Source organism: Pseudophryne corroboree, chromosome 7 (assembly GCF_028390025.1).
Source record: "Pseudophryne corroboree isolate aPseCor3 chromosome 7, aPseCor3.hap2, whole genome shotgun sequence".
NCBI classification, from domain to species: domain Eukaryota; kingdom Metazoa; phylum Chordata; class Amphibia; order Anura; family Myobatrachidae; genus Pseudophryne; species Pseudophryne corroboree.
The window spans coordinates 123978074-124002923 of record NC_086450.1 but is presented as its reverse complement, the minus strand read 5'-3'; the positions used below and the strand labels follow the sequence as shown (position 1 = coordinate 124002923).

At 47.6% G+C, this 24850-nt stretch overlaps 1 protein-coding gene across 4 annotated transcripts in view; it reads right to left on the bottom strand.

Moving 5' to 3' along the window:
• COBLL1 (cordon-bleu WH2 repeat protein like 1) overlaps positions 1 to 24850 on the bottom strand; it is a 275238-nt gene that overhangs the window by 69282 nt on the left and 181106 nt on the right. For all 4 annotated transcript variants that reach the window (XM_063933618.1, XM_063933617.1, XM_063933620.1 and 1 more), the window contains 2 exons: positions 24322 to 24410; positions 12695 to 12934 (listed from right to left, as the gene is read on the bottom strand). In XM_063933618.1, coding sequence (XP_063789688.1) covers positions 12695 to 12934; positions 24322 to 24410 — 329 coding nt within the window. The remainder of the gene's footprint in view (positions 1 to 12694; positions 12935 to 24321; positions 24411 to 24850) is intronic.

Sequence of the window (24850 nt, the reverse complement as noted above, 5' to 3'; positions counted from 1 at the left end):
CCTTAGGAAGAAATTGCTGACGAGTTCTGAGTTCACGTCTGTCCTCATGGAAAATTAAGTAGGGACTCTTGTGAGATAACGCTCCTAGCTCTGACATATGTCTTGCTGAAGACAAGGCCAACAGTGTGACGGTATTCCACGTAAGGTACTTTACGTCATCCTCCTGTAATGGTTCAAACCAGTCTGATTGGAGGAACTGCAGCACCAAATTGATATCCCTAGGTGCCGTGGGAGGCACAAAGGGAGGCTGGATGTGCAGAACACCTTTTAAAAATGTCTGGACCTCAGGGAGAGAAGCCAATTGTTTCTGAAAGTAAATATACAAGGCCGAAATCTGGAATTTAATGGAGCCTAGGCGTAGGCCCACATCCACTTCTGACAGAAGAAAAAGCAGGAGACGTCCCAGATGAAATTCCACCTCAGAAAATTATCTGCTTTCACACCAAGAGACATACCTCTTCAATATACGGTGGTAATGTTTAGACGTTAGCCCCTTCCAGGCTTGGATCATATTCGGGAAGACCTTGTCAGGAATCCCTCTCCTGGCTAGAATCAGCCGTTCAACTTCCATGCCATTCAATGTAGTCTCGATAGACGAACGGGCCCTGTTGCAGAAGATCCTCGTGAAGAGGTAGAGGCCACGGATCTTCGATCAGCATCTTGAGATGATCCGCGTACCAGGCCCTTCGAGGCCAGTCCGGAGCAATGAGGATTGCTTGAACCTTTCCCCTTTCTATTCTCTTTAGAATTCTTGGGATCAGAGGAAGTGAAGGAAACACGTACACCAGCTGGTAGACCCACGGAGTTGTCAGAGACCATCATGTCGATCTGTGGATATCCCCACCGACGTATCAACCACCGGAACACCTCCAGGTGGAGGCCCCACTCCCCTGGGTGCAGGTCATGTCTGCTGAGGAAGTCTGCTTTCCAGTTGTCTACTCCTGGAATGAAGACCACCGATATCGCCACGGCGTGTTTTTCCGCCCAGAGGAGAATTCTTGACATCTCTGACATTGCTGCTCTGACTTTTGTTCCGTCCTGTCGGTTTATGTACGTTACCACCGTTACATTGTCCGACTGGACTTCAATGGCCTGATTCCGAAGTAGAGATGAGGCCTGCAGAAGGGCGTTGTAGATAGAGATGAGCGGGTTCGGTTCCTCGGAATCCGAACCCGCCCGAATTTCATGTTTTTTTTCACGGGTCCGAGCGACTCGGATCTTCCCGCCTTGCTCGGTTAACCCGAGCGCGCCCGAACGTCATCATGACGCTGTCGGATTCTCGCGAGACTCGGATTCTATATAAGGAGCCGCGCGTCGCCGCCATTTTCACACGTGCATTGAGATTGATAGGGAGAGGGCGTGGCTGGCGTCCTCTCCATTTAGATTAGAAGAGAGAGAGTGAGATTGATTTGAGACAGAGACACTTGATTTACTGGAGCTTAGGAGTACTGTAGAGAGTGCAGAGTTTAGTAGTGACTGACCACAGTGACCACCAGACAGTGCAGTTTTATTTAATATAATCCGTTCTCTGCCTGAAAAAAACGATACACAGTGACTCAGTCACATACCATATCTGTGTGCACTGCAGTGCTCAGCCCAGTGTGCTGCATCATCTATGTATATATCTGACTGTGCTCACACAGCTTATAATTGTGGGGGAGACTGGGGAGCAGTGCCAGTTATAGGTTATAGCAGGAGCCAGGAGTACATATTATTAAAATTAAACAGTGCACACTTTTGCTGCAGGAGTGCCACTGCCAGTGTGACTGACCAGTGACCTGACCACACTGACCACCAGTATAGTTAGTAGTATACTATATTGTGATTGCCTGAAAAAGTTAAACACTCGTCGTGTGACTTGTGTGGTGTTTTTTTTTTAATTCTATAAAAAACTCATTCTGCTGACAGACAGTGTCCAGCAGGTCCGTCATTATATAATATATACCTGTCCGGCTGCAGTAGTGATATATATATATATTTTATATCATTATTTATCATCCAGTCGCAGCAGACACAGTACGGTAGTTCACGGCTGTAGCTACCTCTGTGTCGGCACTCGGCAGTCCATCCATAATTGTATACCACCTACCCGTGGTTTTTTTTTCTTTCTTCTTTATACATACATACTACATCTCTTTATCAACCAGTCTATATTAGCAGCAGACACAGTACAGTAGTCCACGGCTGTAGCTACCTCTGTGTCGGCACTCGGCAGTCCATCCATAATTGTATACCACCTACCCGTGGTTTTTTTTTTCTTTCTTCTTTATACATACATACTACATCTCTTTATCAACCAGTCTATATTAGCAGCAGACACAGTACAGTACGGTAGTTCACGGCTGTAGCTACCTCTGTGTCGGCACTCGGCAGTCCATCCATAATTGTATACCACCTACCCGTGGTTTTTGTTTTCTTTCTTCTTTATACATACATACTACATCTCTTTATCAACCAGTCTATATTAGCAGCAGACACAGTACAGTAGTCCACGGCTGTAGCTACCTCTGTGTCGGCACTCGGCAGTCCATCCATAATTGTATACCACCTACCCGTGGTTTTTTTTTCTTTCTTCTTTATACAAACATACTACATCTCTTTATCAACCAGTCTATATTAGCAGCAGACACAGTACAGTAGTCCACGGCTGTAGCTACCTCTGTGTCGGCACTCGGCAGTCCGTCCATAATTGTATACCACCTACCCGTGGTTTTTTTTTCTTTCTTCTTTATACATACATACTACATCTCTTTATCAACCAGTCTATATTAGCAGCAGACACAGTACAGTAGTCCACGGCTGTAGCTACCTCTGTGTCGGCACTCGGCAGTCCATCCATAATTGTATACCACCTACCCGTGGTTTTTTTTTCTTTCTTCTTTATACATACATACTACATCTCTTTATCAACCAGTCTATATTAGCAGCAGACACAGTACAGTACGGTAGTCCACGGCTGTAGCTACCTCTGTGTTGGCACTCGGCAGTCCGTCCATAATTGTATACCACCTACCCGTGGTTTTTTTTTCTTTCTTTATACATACATACTACATCTCTTTATCAACCAGTCTATATTAGCAGCAGACACAGTACAGTAGTCCACGGCTGTAGCTACCTCTGTGTCGGCACTCGGCAGTCCATCCATAATTGTATACCACCTACCCGTGGGTTTTTTTTTTCTTTCTTCTTTATACATACTACATCTCATTATCAACCAGTCTATATTAGCAGCAGACACAGTACGGTAGTCCACGGCTGTAGCTACCTCTGTGTCGGCACTCGGCAGTCCGTCCATAATTGTATACCACCTACCCGTGGTTTTTTTTTCTTTCTTCTTTATACATACTACATCTCATTATCAACCAGTCTATATTAGCAGCAGACACAGTACGGTAGTCCACGGCTGTAGCTACCTCTGTGTCGGCACTCGGCAGTCCATCCATAATTGTATACCACCTACCCGTGGTTTTTTTTTCTTTCTTCTTTATACATACTACATCTCATTATCATCCAGTCTATATTAGCAGCAGACAAAGTACAGTACGGTAGTCCACGGCTGTAGCTACCTCTGTGTCGGCACTCGGCAGTCCGTCCATAATTGTATACCACCTACCCGTGGTTTTTTTTTTCTTTCTTCTTTATACATACTACATCTCATTATCAACCAGTCTATATTAGCAGCAGACACAGTACGGTAGTCCACGGCTGTAGCTACCTCTGTGTCGGCACTCGGCAGTCCATCCATAATTGTATACCACCTACCCGTGGTTTTTTTTTCTTTCTTCTTTATACATACATACTACATCTCTTTATCAACCAGTCTATATTAGCAGCAGACACAGTACAGTAGTCCACGGCTGTAGCTACCTCTGTGTCGGCACTCGGCAGTCCATCCATAATTGTATACCACCTACCCGTGGTTTTTTTTTCTTTCTTCTTTATACATACATACTACATCTCATTATCATCCAGTCTATATTAGCAGCAGACACAGTACAGTACAATAGTCCACGGCTGTAGCTACCTCTGTGTCGGCACTCGGCAGTCCATCCATAATTGTATACTAGTATCCATCCATCTCCATTGTTTACCTGAGGTGCCTTTTAGTTGTGCCTATTAAAATATGGAGAACAAAAATGTTGAGGTTCCAAAATTAGGGAAAGATCAAGATCCACTTCCACCTCGTGCTGAAGCTGCTGCCACTAGTCATGGCCGAGACGATGAAATGCCAGCAACGTCGTCTGCCAAGGCCGATGCCCAATGTCATAGTACAGAGCATGTCAAATCCAAAACACCAAATATCAGTAAAAAAAGGACTCCAAAACCTAAAATAAAATTGTCGGAGGAGAAGCGTAAACTTGCCAATATGCCATTTACCACACGGAGTGGCAAGGAACGGCTGAGGCCCTGGCCTATGTTCATGGCTAGTGGTTCAGCTTCACGAGGATGGAAGCACTCAGCCTCTCGCTAGAAAACTGAAAAGACTCAAGCTGGCAAAAGCACCGCAAAGAACTGTGCGTTCTTCGAAATCCCAAATCCACAAGGAGAGTCCAATTGTGTCGGTTGCGATGCCTGACCTTCCCAACACTGGACGTGAAGAGCATGCGCCTTCCACCATTTGCACGCCCCCTGCAAGTGCTGGAAGGAGCACCCGCAGTCCAGTTCCCGATAGTCAGATTGAAGATGTCAGTGTTGAAGTACACCAGGATGAGGAGGATATGGGTGTTGCTGGCGCTGGGGAGGAAATTGACCAGGAGGATTCTGATGGTGAGGTGGTTTGTTTAAGTCAGGCACCCGGGGAGACACCTGTTGTCCGTGGGAGGAATATGGCCGTTGACATGCCTGGTGAAAATACCAAAAAAATCAGCTCTTCGGTGTGGAAGTATTTCACCAGAAATGCGGACAACATTTGTCAAGCCGTGTGTTCCCTTTGTCAAGCTGTAATAAGTAGGGGTAAGGACGTTAACCACCTCGGAACATCCTCCCTTATACGTCACCTGCAGCGCATTCATAATAAGTCAGTGACAAGTTCAAAAACTTTGGGCGACAGCGGAAGCAGTCCACTGACCAGTAAATCCCTTCCTCTTGTAAAAAAGCTCACGCAAACCACCCCACCAACTCCCTCAGTGTCAATTTCCTCCTTCCCCAGGAATGCCAATAGTCCTGCAGGCCATGTCACTGGCAATTCTGACGAGTCCTCTCCTGCCTGGGATTCCTCCGATGCATCCTTGCGTGTAACGCCTACTGCTGCTGGCGCTGCTGTTGTTGCTGCTGGGAGTCGATGGTCATCCCAGAGGGGAAGTCGTAAGCCCACTTGTTCTACTTCCAGTAAGCAATTGACTGTCCAACAGTCCTTTGCGAGGAAGATGAAATATCACAGCAGTCATCCTGCTGCAAAGCGGATAACTGAGGCCTTGACAACTATGTTGGTGTTAGACGTGCGTCCGGTATCCGCCGTTAGTTCACAGGGAACTAGACAATTTATTGAGGCAGTGTGCCCCCGTTACCAAATACCATCTAGGTTCCACTTCTGTAGGCAGGCGATACCGAGAATGTACACGGACGTCAGAAAAAGACTCACCAGTGTCCTAAAAAATGCAGTTGTACCCAATGTCCACTTAACCACGGACATGTGGACAAGTGGAGCAGGGCAGGGTCAGGACTATATGACTGTGACAGCCCACTGGGTAGATGTATGGACTCCCGCCGCAAGAACAGCAGCGGCGGCACCAGTAGCAGCATCTCGCAAACGCCAACTCTTTCCTAGGCAGGCTACGCTTTGTATCACCGCTTTCCAGAATACGCACACAGCTAAAAACCTCTTACGGCAACTGAGGAAGATCATCGCAGAATGGCTTACCCCAATTGGACTCTCCTGTGGATTTGTGGCATCGGACAACGCCAGCAATATTGTGTGTGCATTAAATATGGGCAAATTCCAGCACGTCCCATGTTTTGCAAATACCTTGAATTTGGTGGTGCAGAATTTTTAAAAAAACGACAGGGGCGTGCAAGAGATGCTGTCGGTGGCCAGAAGAATTGCGGGACACTTTCGGCGTACAGGCACCACGTACAGAAGACTGGAGCACCACCAAAAACTACTGAACCTGCCCTGCCATCATCTGAAGCAAGAAGTGGTAACGAGGTGGAATTCAACCCTCTATATGCTTCAGAGGTTGGAGGAGCAGCAAAAGGCCATTCAAGCCTATACAATTGAGCACGATATAGGAGGTGGAATGCACCTGTCTCAAGTGCAGTGGAGAATGATTTCAACGTTGTGCAAGGTTCTGATGCCCTTTGAACTTGCCACACGTGAAGTCAGTTCAGACACTGCCAGCCTGAGTCAGGTCATTCCCCTCATCAGGCTTTTGCAGAAGAAGCTGGAGACATTGAAGGAGGAGCTAACACGGAGCGATTCCGCTAGGCATGTGGGACTTGTGGATGGAGCCCTTAATTCGCTTAACAAGGATTCACGGGTGGTCAATCTGTTGAAATCAGAGCACTACATTTTGGCCACCGTGCTCGATCCTAGATTTAAAACCTACCTTGGATCTCTCTTTCCGGCAGACACAAGTCTGCTGGGGTTGAAAGACCTGCTGGTGAGAAAATTGTCAAGTCAAGCGGAACGCGACCTGTCAACATCTCCTCCTTCACATTCTCCCACAACTGGGGGTGCGAGGAAAAGGCTCAGAATTCCGAGCCCACCCGCTGGCGGTGATGCAGGGCAGTCTGGAGCGACTGCTGATGCTGACATCTGGTCCGGACTGAAGGACCTGACAACGATTACGGACATGTCGTCTACTGTCACTGCATATGATTCTCTCAACATTGAAAGAATGGTGGAGGATTATAGGAGTGACCGCATCCAAGTAGGCACGTCACACAGTCCGTACTTATACTGGCAGGAAAAAGAGGCAATTTGGAGGCCCTTGCACAAACTGGCTTTATTCTACCTAAGTTGCCCTCCCACAAGTGTGTACTCCGAAAGAGTGTTTAGTGCCGCCGCTCACCTTGTCAGCAATCGGCGTACGAGGTTACATCCAGAAAATGTGGAGAAGATGATGTTCATTAAAATGAATTATAATCAATTCCTCCGCGGAGACATTGACCAGCAGCAATTGCCTCCACAAAGTACACAGGGAGCTGAGATGGTGGATTCCAGTGGGGACGAATTGATAATCTGTGAGGAGGGGGATGTACACGGTGATATATCGGAGGATGATGATGAGGTGGACATCTTGCCTCTGTAGAGCCAGTTTGTGCAAGGAGAGATTAATTGCTTCTTTTTTGGGGGGGGTCCAAACCAACCCGTCATATCAGTCACAGTCGTGTGGCAGACCCTGTCACTGAAATGATGGGTTGGTTAAAGTGTGCATGTCCTGTTTATACAACATAAGGGTGGGTGGGAGGGCCCAAGGGCAATTCCATCTTGCACCTCTTTTTTCTTTTATTTTTCTTTGCGTCATGTGCTGTTTGGGGAGGGTTTTTTGGAAGGGCCATCCTGCGTGACACTGCAGTGCCACTCCTAGATGGGCCCGGTGTTTGTGTCGGCCACTAGGGTCGCTTATCTTACTCACACAGTCAGCTACCTCATTGCGCCTCTTTTTTTCTTTGCGTCATGTGCTGTTTGGGGAGGGTTTTTTGGAAGGGCCATCCTGCGTGACACTGCAGTGCCACTCCTAGATGGGCCCGGTGTTTGTGTCGGCCACTAGGGTCGCTTATCTTACTCACACAGCTACCTCATTGCGCCTCTTTTTTTCTTTGCGTCATGTGCTGTTTGGGGAGGGTTTTTTGGAAGGGACATCCTGCGTGACACTGCAGTGCCACTCCTAGATGGGCCCGGTGTTTGTGTCGGCCACTAGGGTCGCTTATCTTACTCACACAGCGACCTCGGTGCAAATTTTAGGACTAAAAATAATATTGTGAGGTGTGAGGTATTCAGAATAGGCTGAAAATGAGTGTAAATTATGGTTTTTGAGGTTAATAATACTTTGGGATCAAAATGACCCCCAAATTCTATGATTTAAGCTGTTTTTTAGGGTTTTTTGAAAAAAACACCCGAATCCAAAACACACCCGAATCCGACAAAAAAAATTCGGTGAGGTTTTGCCAAAACGCGGTCGAACCCAAAACACGGCCGCGGAACCGAACCCAAAACCAAAACACAAAACCCGAAAAATTTCCGGCGCTCATCTCTAGTTGTAGATTGCCCAGAGTTCCAAGATGTTTATTGGAAGGACGACTTCCCGACTTGACTATCTTCCTTGAAACTGCACCCCCTGGATGACTGCTCCCCAACCTCTGAGACTTGCGTCTGTGGTTAGCAGAATCCAATTCTGAATCCCGAACCTCCGACCCTCGACGAGGTGAGAAGTCTGTCGCCACCACAGAAGATAGAGTCTGGCTCTTGGCGACAGACAGATCCTCTGGTGCATGTGAAGATGCGATCCGGACCATTTGTCCAACAGATCCAGCTGGAAGGGCCTAGCATGAAACCTTCCGTACTGAGGTGCCTCGTAAGAGGCCACCATTTCCCCCAGAAGGCGAATGCACAGATGCACCAAGATCCGGGTTGGCTTCAGGACAGCCCAAACCATCGACTTGATTACCATAGCCTTCTCCAAAGGAAGGAACACCCTCTGAGACTTTGTGTCCAGTATCATTCCCAGGAAAGGAAGCCTCTGCATCGGTTCCAGGTTAGATTTTGGTAAGTTTAGAATTCACCCGTGATCCAGGAGTAGTCTGGTTGAGAGGCCTTTATCAGAAGATCATCCAGGTACAGAATTATATTCACTCCCTGTTTGCGGAGTAGAAACATCATCTCTGCCATCACTTTGGTGAACACTCTCGGTGCCATGAAGAGACCAAATGGCAGGGCCTGGAACTGGTAGCGACAGTCCTGCAGTGCAAACCGTAGATAAGCCTGATGAGGTGGCCAGATCAGAATGTGAAGGTACGCATCCTTGATATCCAGAGACACTAGGAATTCCCCCTCCTCCAGACCTGAGATCACCACTCTCAGAGACTACATCTTGAATTTGAACACCCGTAAGTATGGTTTCAATGACTTGAGGTTCAAAATCAGTCTTACCCAACCGTCCGGTTTCGGTACTACAAAAAAATTGGAATAATACCCCTTGTTTTGCTGATGAGGTGGAACAATGACCTGAGTCTGTACCAGTTTTTTAATGGAATACTGTAAGGTTCAACTTGCCTCTTGAGAAACTGGTAAGCCTGATTTGAAGAATCTGTGAGGTGGAAGCTCCTGAAACTCCAGTCTGTAGCCCTGGGAAATCAGAGAGATCCTGGCATGAACCTGTCCAGATATGACTGAAAAATTTCACTTGGGCTCCCAGCCGCCAGTCTTCCAGACATCATGGTCCACCGTCATGCTGAAGGTTTTGAGGAAGCAGAGCCTGAGCTCTGATCCTGAGAACCGGCAGTTGCTGGTTTGCGTGGTTTACCTCTAGCGCTTATGGTGGCTGTAGAAGAACCTCTGGTTTTGCCCTTGGCAGACCGAAAGGACTGTATATTAGGTCCCGAGTAGGCCTTCCTGGCTGGGGGAGCTGTAGAAGGAAGATATGTGGATTTACCCACAGTAGCTTTGGAGATCCATTTGTCTAGTTCATCTCCAAATAAGGCCTCTCCTGTGAAGGGTAGGCCTTCCATGCCTTTCCAGCCTCTGCGTGCTGACACTGCCATAGCAGTGGTGTGTGCATTAAGCAAGCCTATTTCTTTTATGGCTTCCACAATAAAGTTCACAGAGTCCTGTATATGTTGCAGGAGTAAAATAATCTCCCCCTGAGCCAAGGTATCTAACCGCTCCAATTTTACGATCAGCCGTGTCTTTTAGGGAGGTTGCACCCGAGACAGGCAATACAATTTTCCGTGACAGCCTGGATACTGATGCATCCATTATCGGTGGATTTTCCCATTTTTTCCTATCCTCAGGAGGTAAAGGAAAAGATGATAGCAACCTTTTAGGGATTTGAAATTTCCTATCAGGATAAATCCACGGTTCTTCAAACAGGGTATTTAGTTCCTTTGACACAGGAAAAGTGGCTGAGGATTTCTTTTTTATATTAAAATAAGATTCTTCAGTTTCATCTGTCACCTTATCAGGGATATGCAGAACATCCATGATAGCCTCTATGAGAGACTTTATTCCCTGTGACAGAGTAGTCTACCCCACCTCTAATTCCACCTCCCCCTCCTCCCTGTCTGACCCTTCATCATCAGAGTCAGACTGCAGGGTATGGGCCAAAGTATGTTTTTGCAGACAAATGGCAGGGGACTGAGACACTGGATTGGGTACGGAGTCTCTTTTCATAAACTCAGTCATCGATTGTCTTAAGTATTGCATCTCTTTCTCATTGCGGAACAATTTAGTAGAAATATTGGAAATCATTCCCCTAATGGAGTCCAGCCAAGCTGGTACTGCCCCGCTAGCCTGGGAAGGTACACTGCACTGAGTACATAGTAGTGACCTCCCTGAAGAAGAGGAACACTGTGCCTTACATAAAACACACTCTTTGTCTGACATACTGTGACAGTGACAGCACACGCAAACACACAGGAACAGGTTGAATGCACAATTAACCCACAAAGAGCCCTTCCAGGGAGACACAGAGAAAGTATGGAGCCAGCACATGGCGCCCTTACTGCTAATGCCAAGCTTAGCCGGGTCGCTGTCTAAGTACCTAAATTAGGGATTCAGTACACTAATAATAGCTACCCCCCTGGTATGAAACCCTAGTTCCGCTAAGGTAATCTGGAGTGTCTCCGTAGGAGCTGCGCATCCCTGTCAGTCAGCATCTGTGTCCACTGCAGAGGGAAATGTACTGGTGAGCTGCTGGATCCGCTCATAGTGAAGCCCCGCCCCTTCAATGGTGCGCGGTCTTCCCGCTCTTTTTTTTATATTGACTGAGGTAATTTTGTGCCTAAAATGAAGTCAGCCCCCTTTTAAGTCTGTAATGCCAGTCTGGGTACTGTGCACACATATAGTGTACTGAGACTCAGTTCGCCCCCTCAGAAGCTGTACATCTGCACTGTGTACTGAGTCTGGAGACCCAGCCGCTCCATGTAGAAGCTGTGCGTCTCCGTACCCTCATGCCGCAATAATGGCCGGTGACCCGCTAACCGGGACGCCGACTTAGTACTCACCACTCTTCTTTCTTCTGGCTCTGTTAGGGGTGGCGGTGTGCTGCGGGAATGTACGCTCGCCGTGGTGGGGCTTGTGAATAGTTCCCTCAGGAGCAGGTGTCCTGCCAGCGAGGAACGAGACCATTAACCCTTCAAGAGGTTGGGCCGTTTCCTCCCCCCCCCCCCCCCCTAAGTCCCACGAAGCAGGCAGGCTGGTGCCATCCAGTCCTGTCTGAAAATAACAAACAGATAAAATAAATGCAGAAAACTCTTCAGGAGCTTCCAGCAACGTGACCGGCTCCTCCAGGCACATTTTCTAAACGGAGTCTGGTAGGAGGGGCATAGGTGGCGGAGCCAGCGCACACTATCAAATTATTAAAGTGCCCATGGCTCATAGTGGACCAGTCTATACCCCATGTTACTAAATGGATTCCCAGTATCCCAAAGGACATAACAGAAAAAGCCTCATACCCACGGGGTCTTTAGTTAGTAAAAGAGCATAGAATCTACCGTGTCCGATGACCCTATACCCAGTAAGAGTGTGGATCATTAGGTCGACCTGGAAAAGGTCGACAGTGTCTAGGTCGACCCCAAAAGATCGACATGGGAAAAAGGATGACATGGTCAAAAGGTTGACACAGGAAAAGATCAGCATGATTTTTTTATTTTTTTTTTCGCCGTCACAGCACAGGGAACCTCAATTAGTGCCCCGCCCCTCGCATGGCGATTGAAGGAAGACTACTATTCCCATTCGTAGTCCATGTGGATGGCAATGTATGAAAAAGTTTAAAAAAAATTCAGAAATTGTAAAAAACTCATGTCGCCATTGTAATGTCAACCTAATGCATTACATATGAGAGGCGCAGTAGAGTCTTTAACTACTGTGGATGCAAATGCTGGTTAATTCCTACATGTAAAAAAGAGTCGTCCAAATGCCAGTGGATTAACTAGCATAAACAAGTCCTACTGTCATAAAAATGATTTTTCAGCATAAACAGGAAGATTAAAAAAAAAATGATGATGGTAGCCACTAGTTAACAAGCAATGAGGTTATACAGCTGGTGGCTATAGGAACAGATAAATAGTAAATGGCACCCACAAACTGAGCGATTTGTAAATGATGCAATATCATTAACGACTTCGCTTGAACTCCTCTGGCAGCTCCCCGCCAGTCCTGGACTCACGATACAGTGCAATAAATCTTAAAGATCTTGCAAAAGATCTAGGATTGTCCACATCCAGGAGCATGCTGTTGTTAATGACAGATTCAGATCTTGACTGGAGCAGGGAAGATGAGAGGATACATCAAACGAGCAGTGGGGACACGCATCAGATCATTATCGTTCATGGACAACAAACGATTTGCACTTTTGTAAATGATGTATCATTACGATGTTTTGTTTTCGTCAAAATCGGCCCTGAAATCGCTCAGTGTGTGGGTGCCCTATGGCTTTGAAAAGGCACACATAGATGTTTCTAATTACATTTTTGCAGTTTAATTCCATTTTAGGCACATTCATAAGTTTAAATAAAAACAAATAAAATCACATACCCTCTCTGTTTCATCAACACTGACAGACTTTACAACACAAGATGAAGTACGAATTTGCCCGTGGGTTGTGTCATTTGCAGCATTATGTGGCGGGTACATAGGAGGCAGTGGGGCTCTCCGTTTCTTTGGAACATCGGAAGGCATTGTGTTTGAATCATAGGACTTTGAGACAGTGTTCGTTCTCACTATATTTGATGGCCTTGGTTTATTGAGCAATGGAGTAGCAGGGGCACTGTTAGTCTGGACAGAGAACAGGAACAAGTTATTTTATTGTTGTCTATTATGTATGTCACCACAAGTGTTCCTTAGAGCTTAGAGCTACATATAGGATAGAACATACAACAAAATGACAAGTACAACAGACAATTAAAGACAAGTTTACAGATTTAAATATGTACATTATAACAACCTGCAAATTATATAGTTGCAAAATGTAACACTGTCGCGGGGATTTGGGTAGACACAAAGAGGGAGAGGGGAGCAGAGTTGGGGAGTGCAGAGGGTGGAGGCTTAGAAGGAGCGGTGGTGGTCTTAAATGGGGAGAGGAGTCTTATGGGCAGATTTGAAGGCTGGGTAGAAGGCTGAAATCCTGAAGGGAGAGGAGGCAGCAAAGGTTTGAGATGTAGGAAGAAGAGCAGCTGAGGGCTTTATGAGCGAGGAATTTCTCTGAAAAATAATGAAGGGAGGCGATGCCACACCAGATGCAGTGGAGGATTTACCAAAAGGCAACCAAAGCGGCTTCTTAGGGCCCTGCTGGTCCCAGGGGGCCTGCCGACAAGCCTGTATAAAAGGCATTTCCCGCGGAGTTTCACCAAAATTGCCCATGAGTTGGGCTGCCTGAATACTCCCAGCAGGCTCTCAGTGATTAGACAGCTGTTTTGTGCCAGCTCCTCCAGCGCATCCCTGTGTCTCCAGTCCTGTTTGACCAGTCATGACACACGTGTGTATGACGTCAGATGTTTAGAGAGAGGAACCGGGACGTGCACAGAAAAAAACATGATGTCTTCCAATGTACTTTATTACAGTATTTTTTTTCATTTTATATAACTTCAACCTACTTCAAATTCCAATTAGGCGGGAGTGGGGGATGGGGGGTGGACAGTGTTATTTTAAGTACATTGTATAACATCCGCCTGATACAATCATGGCTGGAGGGAGATACACACTGACTGGTGATCAATATACTATTATACTCTATTTTAAGTGACCAATGTGAATGACCAAATATTCTCTGTAAAGCGCTGCGGAATATGTGTGCGCTATATAAATAACTGGTAATAAATAAATAAATAATAAATAAGTACTACCGTGTATTGGAGATGCCTGCTACAATCAATGGGGCACAGTCACACTGACTATAGGGTGTAATAATGGGTAATATTATATAATAGATGGGGGACCTGCCATGCTGCTACAATCAGTAGGGGGGCACTCAAATATAATACAGTCAACACTAATGTAATTGGGCATAATAATAAGTATTACAAGGTATTAGTGCCTGTATTATATATCAGTGCCCCCCCTCCCCCTCCAACTGATTGCGGCACTTTCCCCATCCCCTATTAGCAGGTCCCAGGATTGTCCTCCCTAATTGTATGTAATTTTTGTCATACTCTTCCTTTTTCTCACTTCCACCATTTATCTCTCCCTTTCTTTTTTCACTATTGCCCAGTGCAACTAAGATATTGCACCATTAATTAATAAAATAAGATTTTACTTACCGGTAAATCTATTTCTCGTAGTCCGTAGAGGATGCTGGGACTCCGTAAGGACCATGGGGAATAGACGGGCTCCGCAGTAGATAGGGCACTTTAAGAAAGCTTTGGACTCTGGGTGTGCACTGGCTCCTCCCTCTATGCCCCTCCTCCAGACCTCAGTTAGGGAAACTGTGCCCAGAGGAGATGGACAGTACGAGGGAGGATTTTTGTAAATCTAAGGGCGAGATCCATACCAGCCACACCAATCACACCGTATAACTTGTGATAAACTTACCCAGTTAACAGTATGAACAACAACATAGCCATGGTTCCACCGAAAAACTATAACATAACCCTTATGTAAGCAATAACTATATACAAGTCTTGCAGAAGAAGTCCGCACATGGGACGGGCGCCCAGCATCCTCTACGGACTACGAGAAATAGATTTACCGGTAAGTAAAATCTTATTTTCTCTAACGTCCTTGAGGATGCTGGGGACTCCGTAAGGACCATGGGGATTATACCAAAGCTCCCAAACGGGCGGGAGAGTGCGGATGACTCTGCAGCACCGATTGAGCAAACAGGAGGTACTCCTCAGCCAGGGTATCAAACTTATAGAACTTTGCAAAGGTGTTTGTCCCCGACCAAGTAGCTGCTCGGCGCAACTGTAATGCCGAGACCCCTCGGGCAGCTGCCCAAGAAGAGCCCACTTTCCTAGTGGAGTGTGCCTTAACCGATTTCGGTAACGGCAATCCTGCCGTAGAATGCGCCTGCTGAATCGTGTTACAGATCCAGCGAGCAATAGTCTGCTTTGAAGCAGGAGCGCCAACCTTGTTGGCCGCATACAGAACGAACAAAGCTTCAGTCTTCCTGATTCTAGCCGTTCTGGTCACATAAATCTTCAAAGCCCTGACTACATCCAGGGACTCGGAATCCTCCAAGTCCCGTGTAGCCACAGGCACGACAATAGGTTGGTTCACATGAAAAGATGAGACCACTTTTGGCAGAAAGTGAGGGCGAGTCCTCAACTCCGCCCTATCCACGTGAAAAACCAAGTATGGGCTTCTTTTATGTGAGAAAGTCACCAATTCGGAAACACGTCTTGCCGAAGCTAACGCCAACAACATGACCACTTTCCACGTGAGGTATTTCAACTCCACAGTTTTGAGTGGTTCAAACCAAGGTGACTTGAGGAAACGTAACACCACGTTAAGATCCCAAGGCGCCACCGGAGGCACAAAGGGAGGCTGAATATGCAGCACTCCCTTCACAAAGGTCTGTACTTCAGGAATAGAGGCCAATTCTCTTTGAAAGAAAATGGATAAGGCCGAAATCTGGACCTTTATGGACCCTAATTTTAGGCCCAAAGTCACTCCTGTTTGAAGGAAGTGAAGTAGACGGCCCAAATGGAACTCCTCCGTAGGAGCAGCTCTGGCCTCACACCAAGAAACATATTTCCGCCATATACGGTGATAATGTTTTAACGTCACATCTTTCCTAGCCTTGATCAGGGTAGGAATGACTTCCTCCGGAATCCCTTTTTCCGCTAGGATCCGGCGTTCAACCGCCATGCCGTCAAACGCAGCCGCGGTAAGTCTTGGAACAGACAGGGCCCCTGCCGCAGCAGGTCCTGCCTTAGAGGAAGAGGCCACGGATCCCCTGCAAGCAACTCTTACAGCTCCGGTACCAAGTCCTCCGTGGCCAATCCGGAACAATGAGTATTGTTCTGACCCTGCTTCTTCGTATTATTCTCAACACCTTGGGTATGAGAGGAAGAGGAGAAAACACATAGACCGATCTGAACACCCAAGGTGTCACCAGAGCGTCTACCGCTACCGCCTGAGGGTCCCTTGACCTGGCGCAATATCGCTTTAGCTTTTTGTTGAGACGGGATGCCATCATGTCCATTTGAGGCAGTCCCCAACGATCCGTGATCTGTGCGAAGACTTCTTGATGAAGTCCCCACTCTCCCGGATGCAGGTCGTGCCTGCTGAGGAAGTCCGCCTCCCAGTTGTCCACCCCCGGGATGAACACCGCTGACAGCGCGCTTACATGGCCTTCCGCCCAGCGTAGAATCCTGGTCGCTTCTGCCATGGCCATTCTGCTCCTTGTTCCGCCTTGGCGGTTTATATGAGCCACTGCCGTGACATTGTCTGACTGAATCAGAACCGGTTTTCTCAGAAGCAATTCCTCCGCTTGACGCAGGGCGTTGTATATGGCCCTCAACTCCAGGACGTTGATGTGGAGACAAGACTCTAGGCTTGACCAGAGACCTTGGAAATTTCTTCCCAGTGTCACTGCTCCCCAGCCTCGGAGGCTTGCGTCCGTGGTCACCAGGACCCAGTCCTGAATGCTGAACCTGTGACCTTCTAGTAGGTGAGCATTGTTCAACCATCACAGGAGAGATACCCTGGTCCTGGGAGACAGGGTGATCCTTTGATGCATTTGTAAATGGGACCCGGACCACTTGTCCAAGAGGTCCCATTGAAAAGTCCTCGCATGGAACCTGCCGAAAGGGATGGCCTCGTAGGAAGCCACCATCTTCCCCAGGACCCGCATGCAATAATGCACTGAAACCTTTTTTGGTTTTAATAGGTTCCTGACCATGGCTATGAGTTCCTGAACCCTTTCGATCGGAAGAAAAACCTTTTTCTGGTCTGTGTCTAGAATCAGCCCCAAAAAGGTCAGACGCGTTGTAGGGACTAGCTGGGACTTCGGTATATTGAGAATCCAGCCGTGTATCTGCAACGTTTTCATGGACAGAGACACGCTGTCCAGCAACCTCTCCCGAGATCTCGCCTTTATGAGGAGATCATCCAAGTATGGGATAATTGTGTCGCCCTGCCTGCACAGGAGCACCATCATTTCCGCCATTACCTTGGTGAAAATTCTCGGGGCCGTGGAAAGCCCAAACGGCAACGTCTGAAATTGGTAGTGACAGTCCTGCACTGCAAATCTCAGGAACGCCTGATGCGAGGGGAATATCGGAACATGAAGGTAAGCATCCTTTATGTCCAGGGACACCATCCAATCCCCCCCCTCCAGGCTGGCGATGACCGCCCTGAGTGATTCCATTTTGAACTTGAACCTCTTCAAGTACAGGTTGTCACGATCCAGGTAATTCCTTATCAGTATTTACCTTCCAAATGCCTCCTGAGACTGTCCCAGTGTTCCAAGCCTGGATTCCATCTGCACTGTCTGCATGCAGCACGCTGCATCTCATTGTCTCAAAACTCATCACTGTGATTCTGGCAGCTTCATGGTTAAAGCTCACATTCAAGTTACAAACAATCTTTCCCTCCAAAAGCAAACATGGGCGCAGCCATGTTTGCTTTCATCACATGTTGCTTTTCAGCCTATCAGCTGCACTCTGGTTTCTACCTAATTACCCAGCAGCTGCACTCTAGACTCTGCTTAATCAGCCAGCCAATCCCTGTTTCCCAGCTGGTATAAATATCTTGTTCCTGGGCTGGAAAGATGGTCAGTGCTTCAATTGTCTTCAGTGATTCCAGTGTGCAGTCCTCCCATGGACTTTCTCTGCAGTACAGCCTGACTCTGCAGTGTCTCATCATTGCATCCTGTGACTGGCAGTTACCGACACCAGCTTCCAGCAGTGCTCTGCCCTGCCAGTAACCATCGGTGTTCCACCATCGATATCCAGTCACCATCGGTGTTCCGCCATCGATCCCAAGTCACCATCGGTGTTCCGCCATCGACCACAAGTCACCATCGGTGTTCCGCCATCGATCCCAAGTTACCATCGGTGTTCCGTCATCGATCCCAAGTTACCATCGGTGTTCCGCCATCGATCCCAAGTCACCATCGGTTTGCTATCATCAGTATTCCTCTGAACTGTGTTTAATAAAACCTTTGAACTTTCCTTCGTTGTCTTGGTCACGCCTTCGGGCATTTGTTCTAAAGGTTCCCTGCATGTCCAAGAACCCTGTACTGCCTCCCAGGTACACATATACCTCAGCCCCTATAACTGAGGCTTCCCCCTGGTCAGTTCCAGCCCTCAGTTGTGACAGTAAGCACTGACCCAATGGATCCGGCCGGAGACCAGGTCCAAGCGACCAGGCCGATGAAAGAACTTGCAGCCTGCCTTGAACGTCAGGAGACTGCACAGGGCCATGTGATCCGCTGTCTCCAGGACCTCTCCTCTCGGCTGGATGGAATACAAGTAACCCTCCGTGGTTCAGGGGCGTCCAGTGTGCCGACTGCAGTACCTTTGGTGGTATCCCCACCCATCATTCCCGTTTCTGCTCCTTGTCTCCATTTACCGACACCTGCCAAGTTTGATGGTTCCCCAAAAGCCTGTCGGGGTTTCCTAAATCAGTGTGAGATATATTTTGAGTTACAGCCTGGCAGTTTCCCAACTGACCACATCAAGGTTGCTTACATCATCTCCCTCCTCAGTGGCTCCGCCCTCGATTGGGTATCACCTCTATGGGAGAAGTCTGATGCCCTGCTCTCTTCATATGCAGATTTCGTGGCAACCTTCAGGCGCATCTTTGATGAACCAGGTCGTGTGACCTCTGCCTCCTCTGATATCCTCCGGCTACGTCAGGGGACACGAACAGTCGGTAAATATCTGGTACAGTACCAGATCCTAGCGTCCGAACTTTCCTGGAATGATGATGCTCTTTACTCAGCCCAAGGAGGGGCGTCTGTGTCTACAGCCCAAGGAGGGGCATCTGTGTCTACAGCCCAAGGAGGGGCATCTGTGTCTACAGCCCAAGGAGGGGCATCTGTGTCTACAGCCCAAGGAGGGGCATCTGTGTCTACAGCCCAAGGAGGGGCATCTGTGTCTACAGCCCAAGGAGGGGCGTCTGTGTCTACAGCCCAAGGAGGGGTATGCAATGTTCAAGCTCTAGTAGGGGCATATGAGTCTTCTCAAAAAGGAGTTTCTGATCTGTCAACCCCAGGAGGGGTGCTGGAGAAAACAACCCTGAGAGAGGTGTCTGATTCATCAACCCCAGGAGAGGTCACCAAAGTTTCAGTCCCAAGGGAAGTATCCAGAGCCAAGTTCCCAGATGGAAATTTTTGTGCAACAGATGCGGTTATGAACTCCTGTTTGCCGTCTTCAGAGAGCACCACCCTGTTGGCATCCAGCATGGACCAGGTCCAGGATGGTCTAACTGAACACTCGGATACCACTCATTCCGGTTCTAACCGGATTCTGACTCCTTCAGTTCCAGCTGATTCAACTGTCTTTAGACTCAATCCGGTTCCATCCGTCTGTCTAAAGATTCCTTCGGTTCCAGCTGATTCCGATATCTCTGGACCCAATCCGGTTCCATCCGTAGGGCCAAAGACTCCTTCAGTTCCAGCTGATTCAACCGTCAATCCGAAGACTCCTCTGGTTCCAGCCAGTTCAAGTTCATCAGGATTCAATCTAGATTCTTCCGTTTGTTCAGGTAAAGAACTTATAAGAAGTGTCCTGGGGCCACTCCTAAAGGAGGGGGTGCTGTCACGATCCAGGTAATTCCTTATCAGTATTTACCTTCCAAATGCCTCCTGAGACTGTCCCAGTGTTCCAAGCCTGGATTCCATCTGCACTGTCTGCATGCAGCACGCTGCATCTCATTGTCTCAAAACTCTTCACTGTGATTCTGGCAGCTTCATGGTTAAAGCTCACATTCAAGTTACAAACAATCTTTCCCTCCAAAAGCAAACATGGGCGCAGCCATGTTTGCTTTCATCACATGTTGCTTTTCAGCCTATCAGCTGCACTCTGGTTTCTACCTAATTACCCAGCAGCTGCACTCTAGACTCTGCTTAATCAGCCAGCCAATCCCTGTTTCCCAGCTGGTATAAATATCTTGTTCCTGGGCTGGAAAGATGGTCAGTGCTTCAACTGTCTTCAGTGATTCCAGTGTGCAGTCCTCCCATGGACTTTCTCTGCAGTACAGCCTGACTCTGCAGTGTCTCATCATTGCATCCTGTGACTGGCAGTTACCGACACCAGCTTCCAGCAGTGCTCTGCCCTGCCAGTAACCATCGGTGTTCCACCATCGATCTCCAGTCACCATCGGTGTTCCGCCATCGATCCCAAGTCACCATCGGTGTTCCGCCATCGATCCCAAGTCACCATCGGTGTTCCGCCATCGATCCCAAGTCACCAGTGTTCCGCCATCGATCCCAAGTCATCATCGGTGTTCCGCCATCGATCCCAAGTCACCATCGGTTTGCTATCATCAGTATTCCTCTGAACTGTGTTTAATAAAACCTTTGAACTTTCCTTCGTTGTCTTGGTCACGCCTTCGGGCATTTGTTCTAAAGATTCCCTGCATGTCCAAGGACCCTGTACTGCCTCCCAGGTACACATATACCTCAGCCCCTATAACTGAGGCTTCCCCCTGGTCAGTTCCAGCCCTCAGTTGTGACACAGGTTCAGAGATTTCAGGTTTAAAATGGGTCTGACCGAACCATCCGGTTTCGGGACCACAAACAGGGTTGAGTAATATCCCTCTCCTTGCTGGAGATGAGGAACTGTGACAATCACCTGTTGAATATACAATTTTTGGATTGCTGCCAACACTAGCTCCCTCTCTGACGGGGAAGCCGGCAGAGCAGATTTGAAAAATCGGCGAGGAGGCAAGTCTTTGAATTCCAGCCTGTATTCCTGAGAAACAATCTCTAATGCCCAGGGATCCACCTGCGAGTGAACCCAGACGTGGCTGAAAAACCGAAGACGAGCCCCCACCAGACCTGCCTCCCCTTGGAAAGCCCCAGCGTCATGCGGTGGACTTTGCAGACGCAGGGGAGGACTTCTGCTCTTGGGAACTAGCTGTGTGCAGCTTTTTTCCCCTGCCTTTCCCTCTGGCAACAAAGGACGATCCCCGTACCTTCTTGCTCTTATTGGAACGAAAGGACTGCATTTGATAATGAGGTGCCTTTTTTGTATGCTGCGGGGGGACATAAGGTAAGAAATTTGACTTACCAGCCGTAGCCGTAGAGACAAGATCCGAGAGGCCGTCTCCAAACAACTCCACCCCTTTGTAAGGCAAGGACTCCATATGCCGCTTTGAATCGGCATCTCCCGTCCACTGTCGGGTCCACAAGAGCCGCCTAGCAGAAATAGACATAGCATTTATTCTGGAGCTTAATAAACAAATGTCTCTCTGAGCATCCCTCATATACAAGGCAGCATCTCTGATATGCTCTATGGTCATTTGAATGGCGTCCCTATCTAAGGTGTCAATTTCCGTAGATAAGGAATCTGCCCATGCCACAACCGCACTACAAACCCAGGACGACGCCATAGCCGGTCGAGCAATAGTACCGGAATGATTGTAAATGTGCTTTAAGGTAATTTCCTGCCTGCGATCAGCAGGTTCCTTGAGGGAAGCCGTATCCTGAGAAGGCAGTGCCACCTTTTTGGACAAACGTGTCAGCGCCTTGTCAACTTTTGGCGAAGATTCCCAGCGTATCCTATCAGTTTGTGGAAAAGGATACGCCATGAGAATCCTTTTGGGAACTTGTGGTCTCCTATCCAGAGATTCCCAAGCCTTTTCGCACAAGTCACTTAATTCAAATGAGGATGGAAAAGTGACTTCAGGCTTTTTCCCTTTATACATGTGTACCCTCGTGTCAGGGACAGGGGGTTCCTCAGTAATATGCAAAACCTCTTTAATGGCAATAATCATGTACCGTATACCCTTAGCCACCTTCGGCTGTAATTTAGCATCTTCATAGTCGACACTAGAGTCAGTATCTGTGTCGGTATCTGTGTCATCGATCTGGGATATGGTGCGCTTCTGAGACCCCGAAGGACCTGGCGCCCCAGGGACATGCATGGACTGGCTACCTGACTGATCCCTAGCTTCTGCCTTGTCTAATCTTTTATGCAATAGATTGACATTTGCATTCAAGACATTCAGCATATCCACCCATTCCGGTGTCGGCGTTGCCGACGGCGACCTGACATTCAAGCACTCCCCCTCCACATTAAGCGAGCCTTCCTCGTAAAACATGTCGACACACGCGTACCGACACACTTCACACACACACACAGGGAACCCCTTTCCTGAAGACAGTATCCCTGTCAAGGCCCTTTGGAGAGACAGAGAGAGAGTATGCCAGCACACACCCCAGCGCAATAACCCTGGAGACCAACACAAAATGTTTTTCCCCAGCAGCGCTGTATAATATGTAAACTGCCAATTATGTGCCCCCCCCCCCCTCTTTTAAGCACCCTTTCACCGTGTGTAAGCAGGGGAGAGTCCGGGGAGCTTCCTCTCAGCAGTGCTGTGGAGAGAAAATGGCGCTGGTAAGTGCTGAGGGAGAAGCCCCGCCCCCTCGGCGGCGGGCTTCTGTCCCGCTCAAACTTAGTAAAATATGGCGGGGGCTCTTTTATATACATGTACAGAGCCCACCTGTACATGTATATAGTCTTTTTGCCATGCAGAGGTTTATATTGCTGCCCAGGGCGCCCCCCCCCCCCCCTGCGCCCTGCACCCTTACAGTGACCGGAGTATGTAAGGCGTATGGGAGCAATGACGCACAGCTGCAGTGCTGTGCGTTACCTCAGTGAACCTGAAGGCTTCTGCCGCCTGACGACTTCTGTCTTCTGTACTTCTAGCTCTGTGACGAGAACAGCGGCGCGGCTCCGGGGGTGGACGCCCAGTAAGAACCTGCGTTCACCCCCTCTGGAGCTAATGGTGTCCAGTAGCCGAGGAAGCAGAGCCTATCTTTGACAAGAAGGTCTGCTCCTCTCTCCTCAGTCCCTCGATGCAGGGAGCCTGTTGCCAGCAGTGCTCCCTGTGAAAAAGTAGTAAAAGGTAGAAAAAAAAAAAATCTAAACAAAAATGCTTCTAGGCAGAGAACTCTGGAGAGCTCTCTGCAGTGCACCCATCTCGCTCTGGGCACAGTGTAAAACTGAGGTCTGGAGGAGGGGCATAGAGGGAGGAGCCAGTGCACACCCAGAGTCCAAAGCTTTCTTAAAGTGCCCTATCTCCTGCAGAGCCCGTCTATTCCCCATGGCCCTTACGGAGTCCCAGCATCCTCAAGGACGTTAGAGAAATATAATTAGACTGACATTGAGATACCCATTTACCAATACTGCCCTATATATGTTTTATGTACGTAATGTTTAGGCGAGTCTTATCTAATAAAGCTTCTGAATTGTATGCATTGATACTGTATATACAGATGTGTCCTCATACATCTTTGCTGCAGTCGCACCAATCAGCCCCTCTTGGCGCACTAGGTCCCGTGAGAGTCCGCTAGCATCAGGCATATTTCTTTGCAGAAAATGTATTTTAGACGCAACACGATGCTGATAGGACGCGCCAGGATACTGTACTAATTTGATATGCGACATTTGTATATCTGCATATGGCTGAGTCTCTGAATCCGCATCCAAACTGCTACGATGCAGTGGCTTTGGCTTTTATACACACCAAGATCTGTTGACTCATTCACACACACAGATACTGTATACAGGTTTCTCATATCAAATTAATCAGCACAGTCTGCTGGTGTGTCCTAGCTGCATCGCATTGCATCTAGGACGCATTTTAGGCAAAAAAAACAAAAACAAAGATGCTCGATACTAGCGGAGTTGCACAGGACCTGATAGCACACTCGCAACAGGCATTTTGCGCTGTATGGCGCATTGTGGTAGATGTATGAGGTCACATCTGCAGTATGCCCCATAGAGAAGAACTTTTTGTCTTTCTTCCTGTTTGCAGTTGCAATATACTTCCCGGAGCACCTATTTGTGTATATAGGTGTGAAACCCTTGTACCCCCCTTCTCCAATGATTCTATTGTTCTCTGGAATAAGTGATAAATGTATGATCCAAGCACTGTAACAAAGAAAATTCCAGTTGTACAAGTTGGGGTAGAGTTTGCAGAGTTATAATATACCGGATTTTTTACTATATAAGAAGAATATCGTATTAAAATAGACAAATTTACATTACCTGGTCACGTTTCTTTTTAGTACTTCTACGGAAAAAGTTGAAGAACCGTTTGTCTTCATTATGTTTCACTTCCATATTCTGGTAAGACTCTGTAAAACACACGTGAAATTGTATAAAAAATATGTATTTTCTGTGAAGATGAAAAGCCATTTCTATTAAGACTATAAAGCTGGGCATACACAATACAATCATCTGAAAGATCATCTGCCAGATCTGGCTGATTGGAATGAAAATCTGGTAATGGACGAGAGCAAATGACAATAGACCATTTGCTCCCAAACACTGGAAAACGAACAAAAACGATCATTCATACCAATTGATCTGAACGACATGATTTGTCCATTTTCCAGTATTCGGGAGCAAATGGTCAATTGTCATTTGCTCTCACCCATTACCAGATTTTCATTCCAACCAGCCAGATAATTGTATATTGTATGCCCAACTTATGCAATTTGGGGCAGATCATAACCTTATTTGTAAGGATGGCTTCACTTGGGGCAATATGGTACCATGTTCTTTCTTTCAGTTG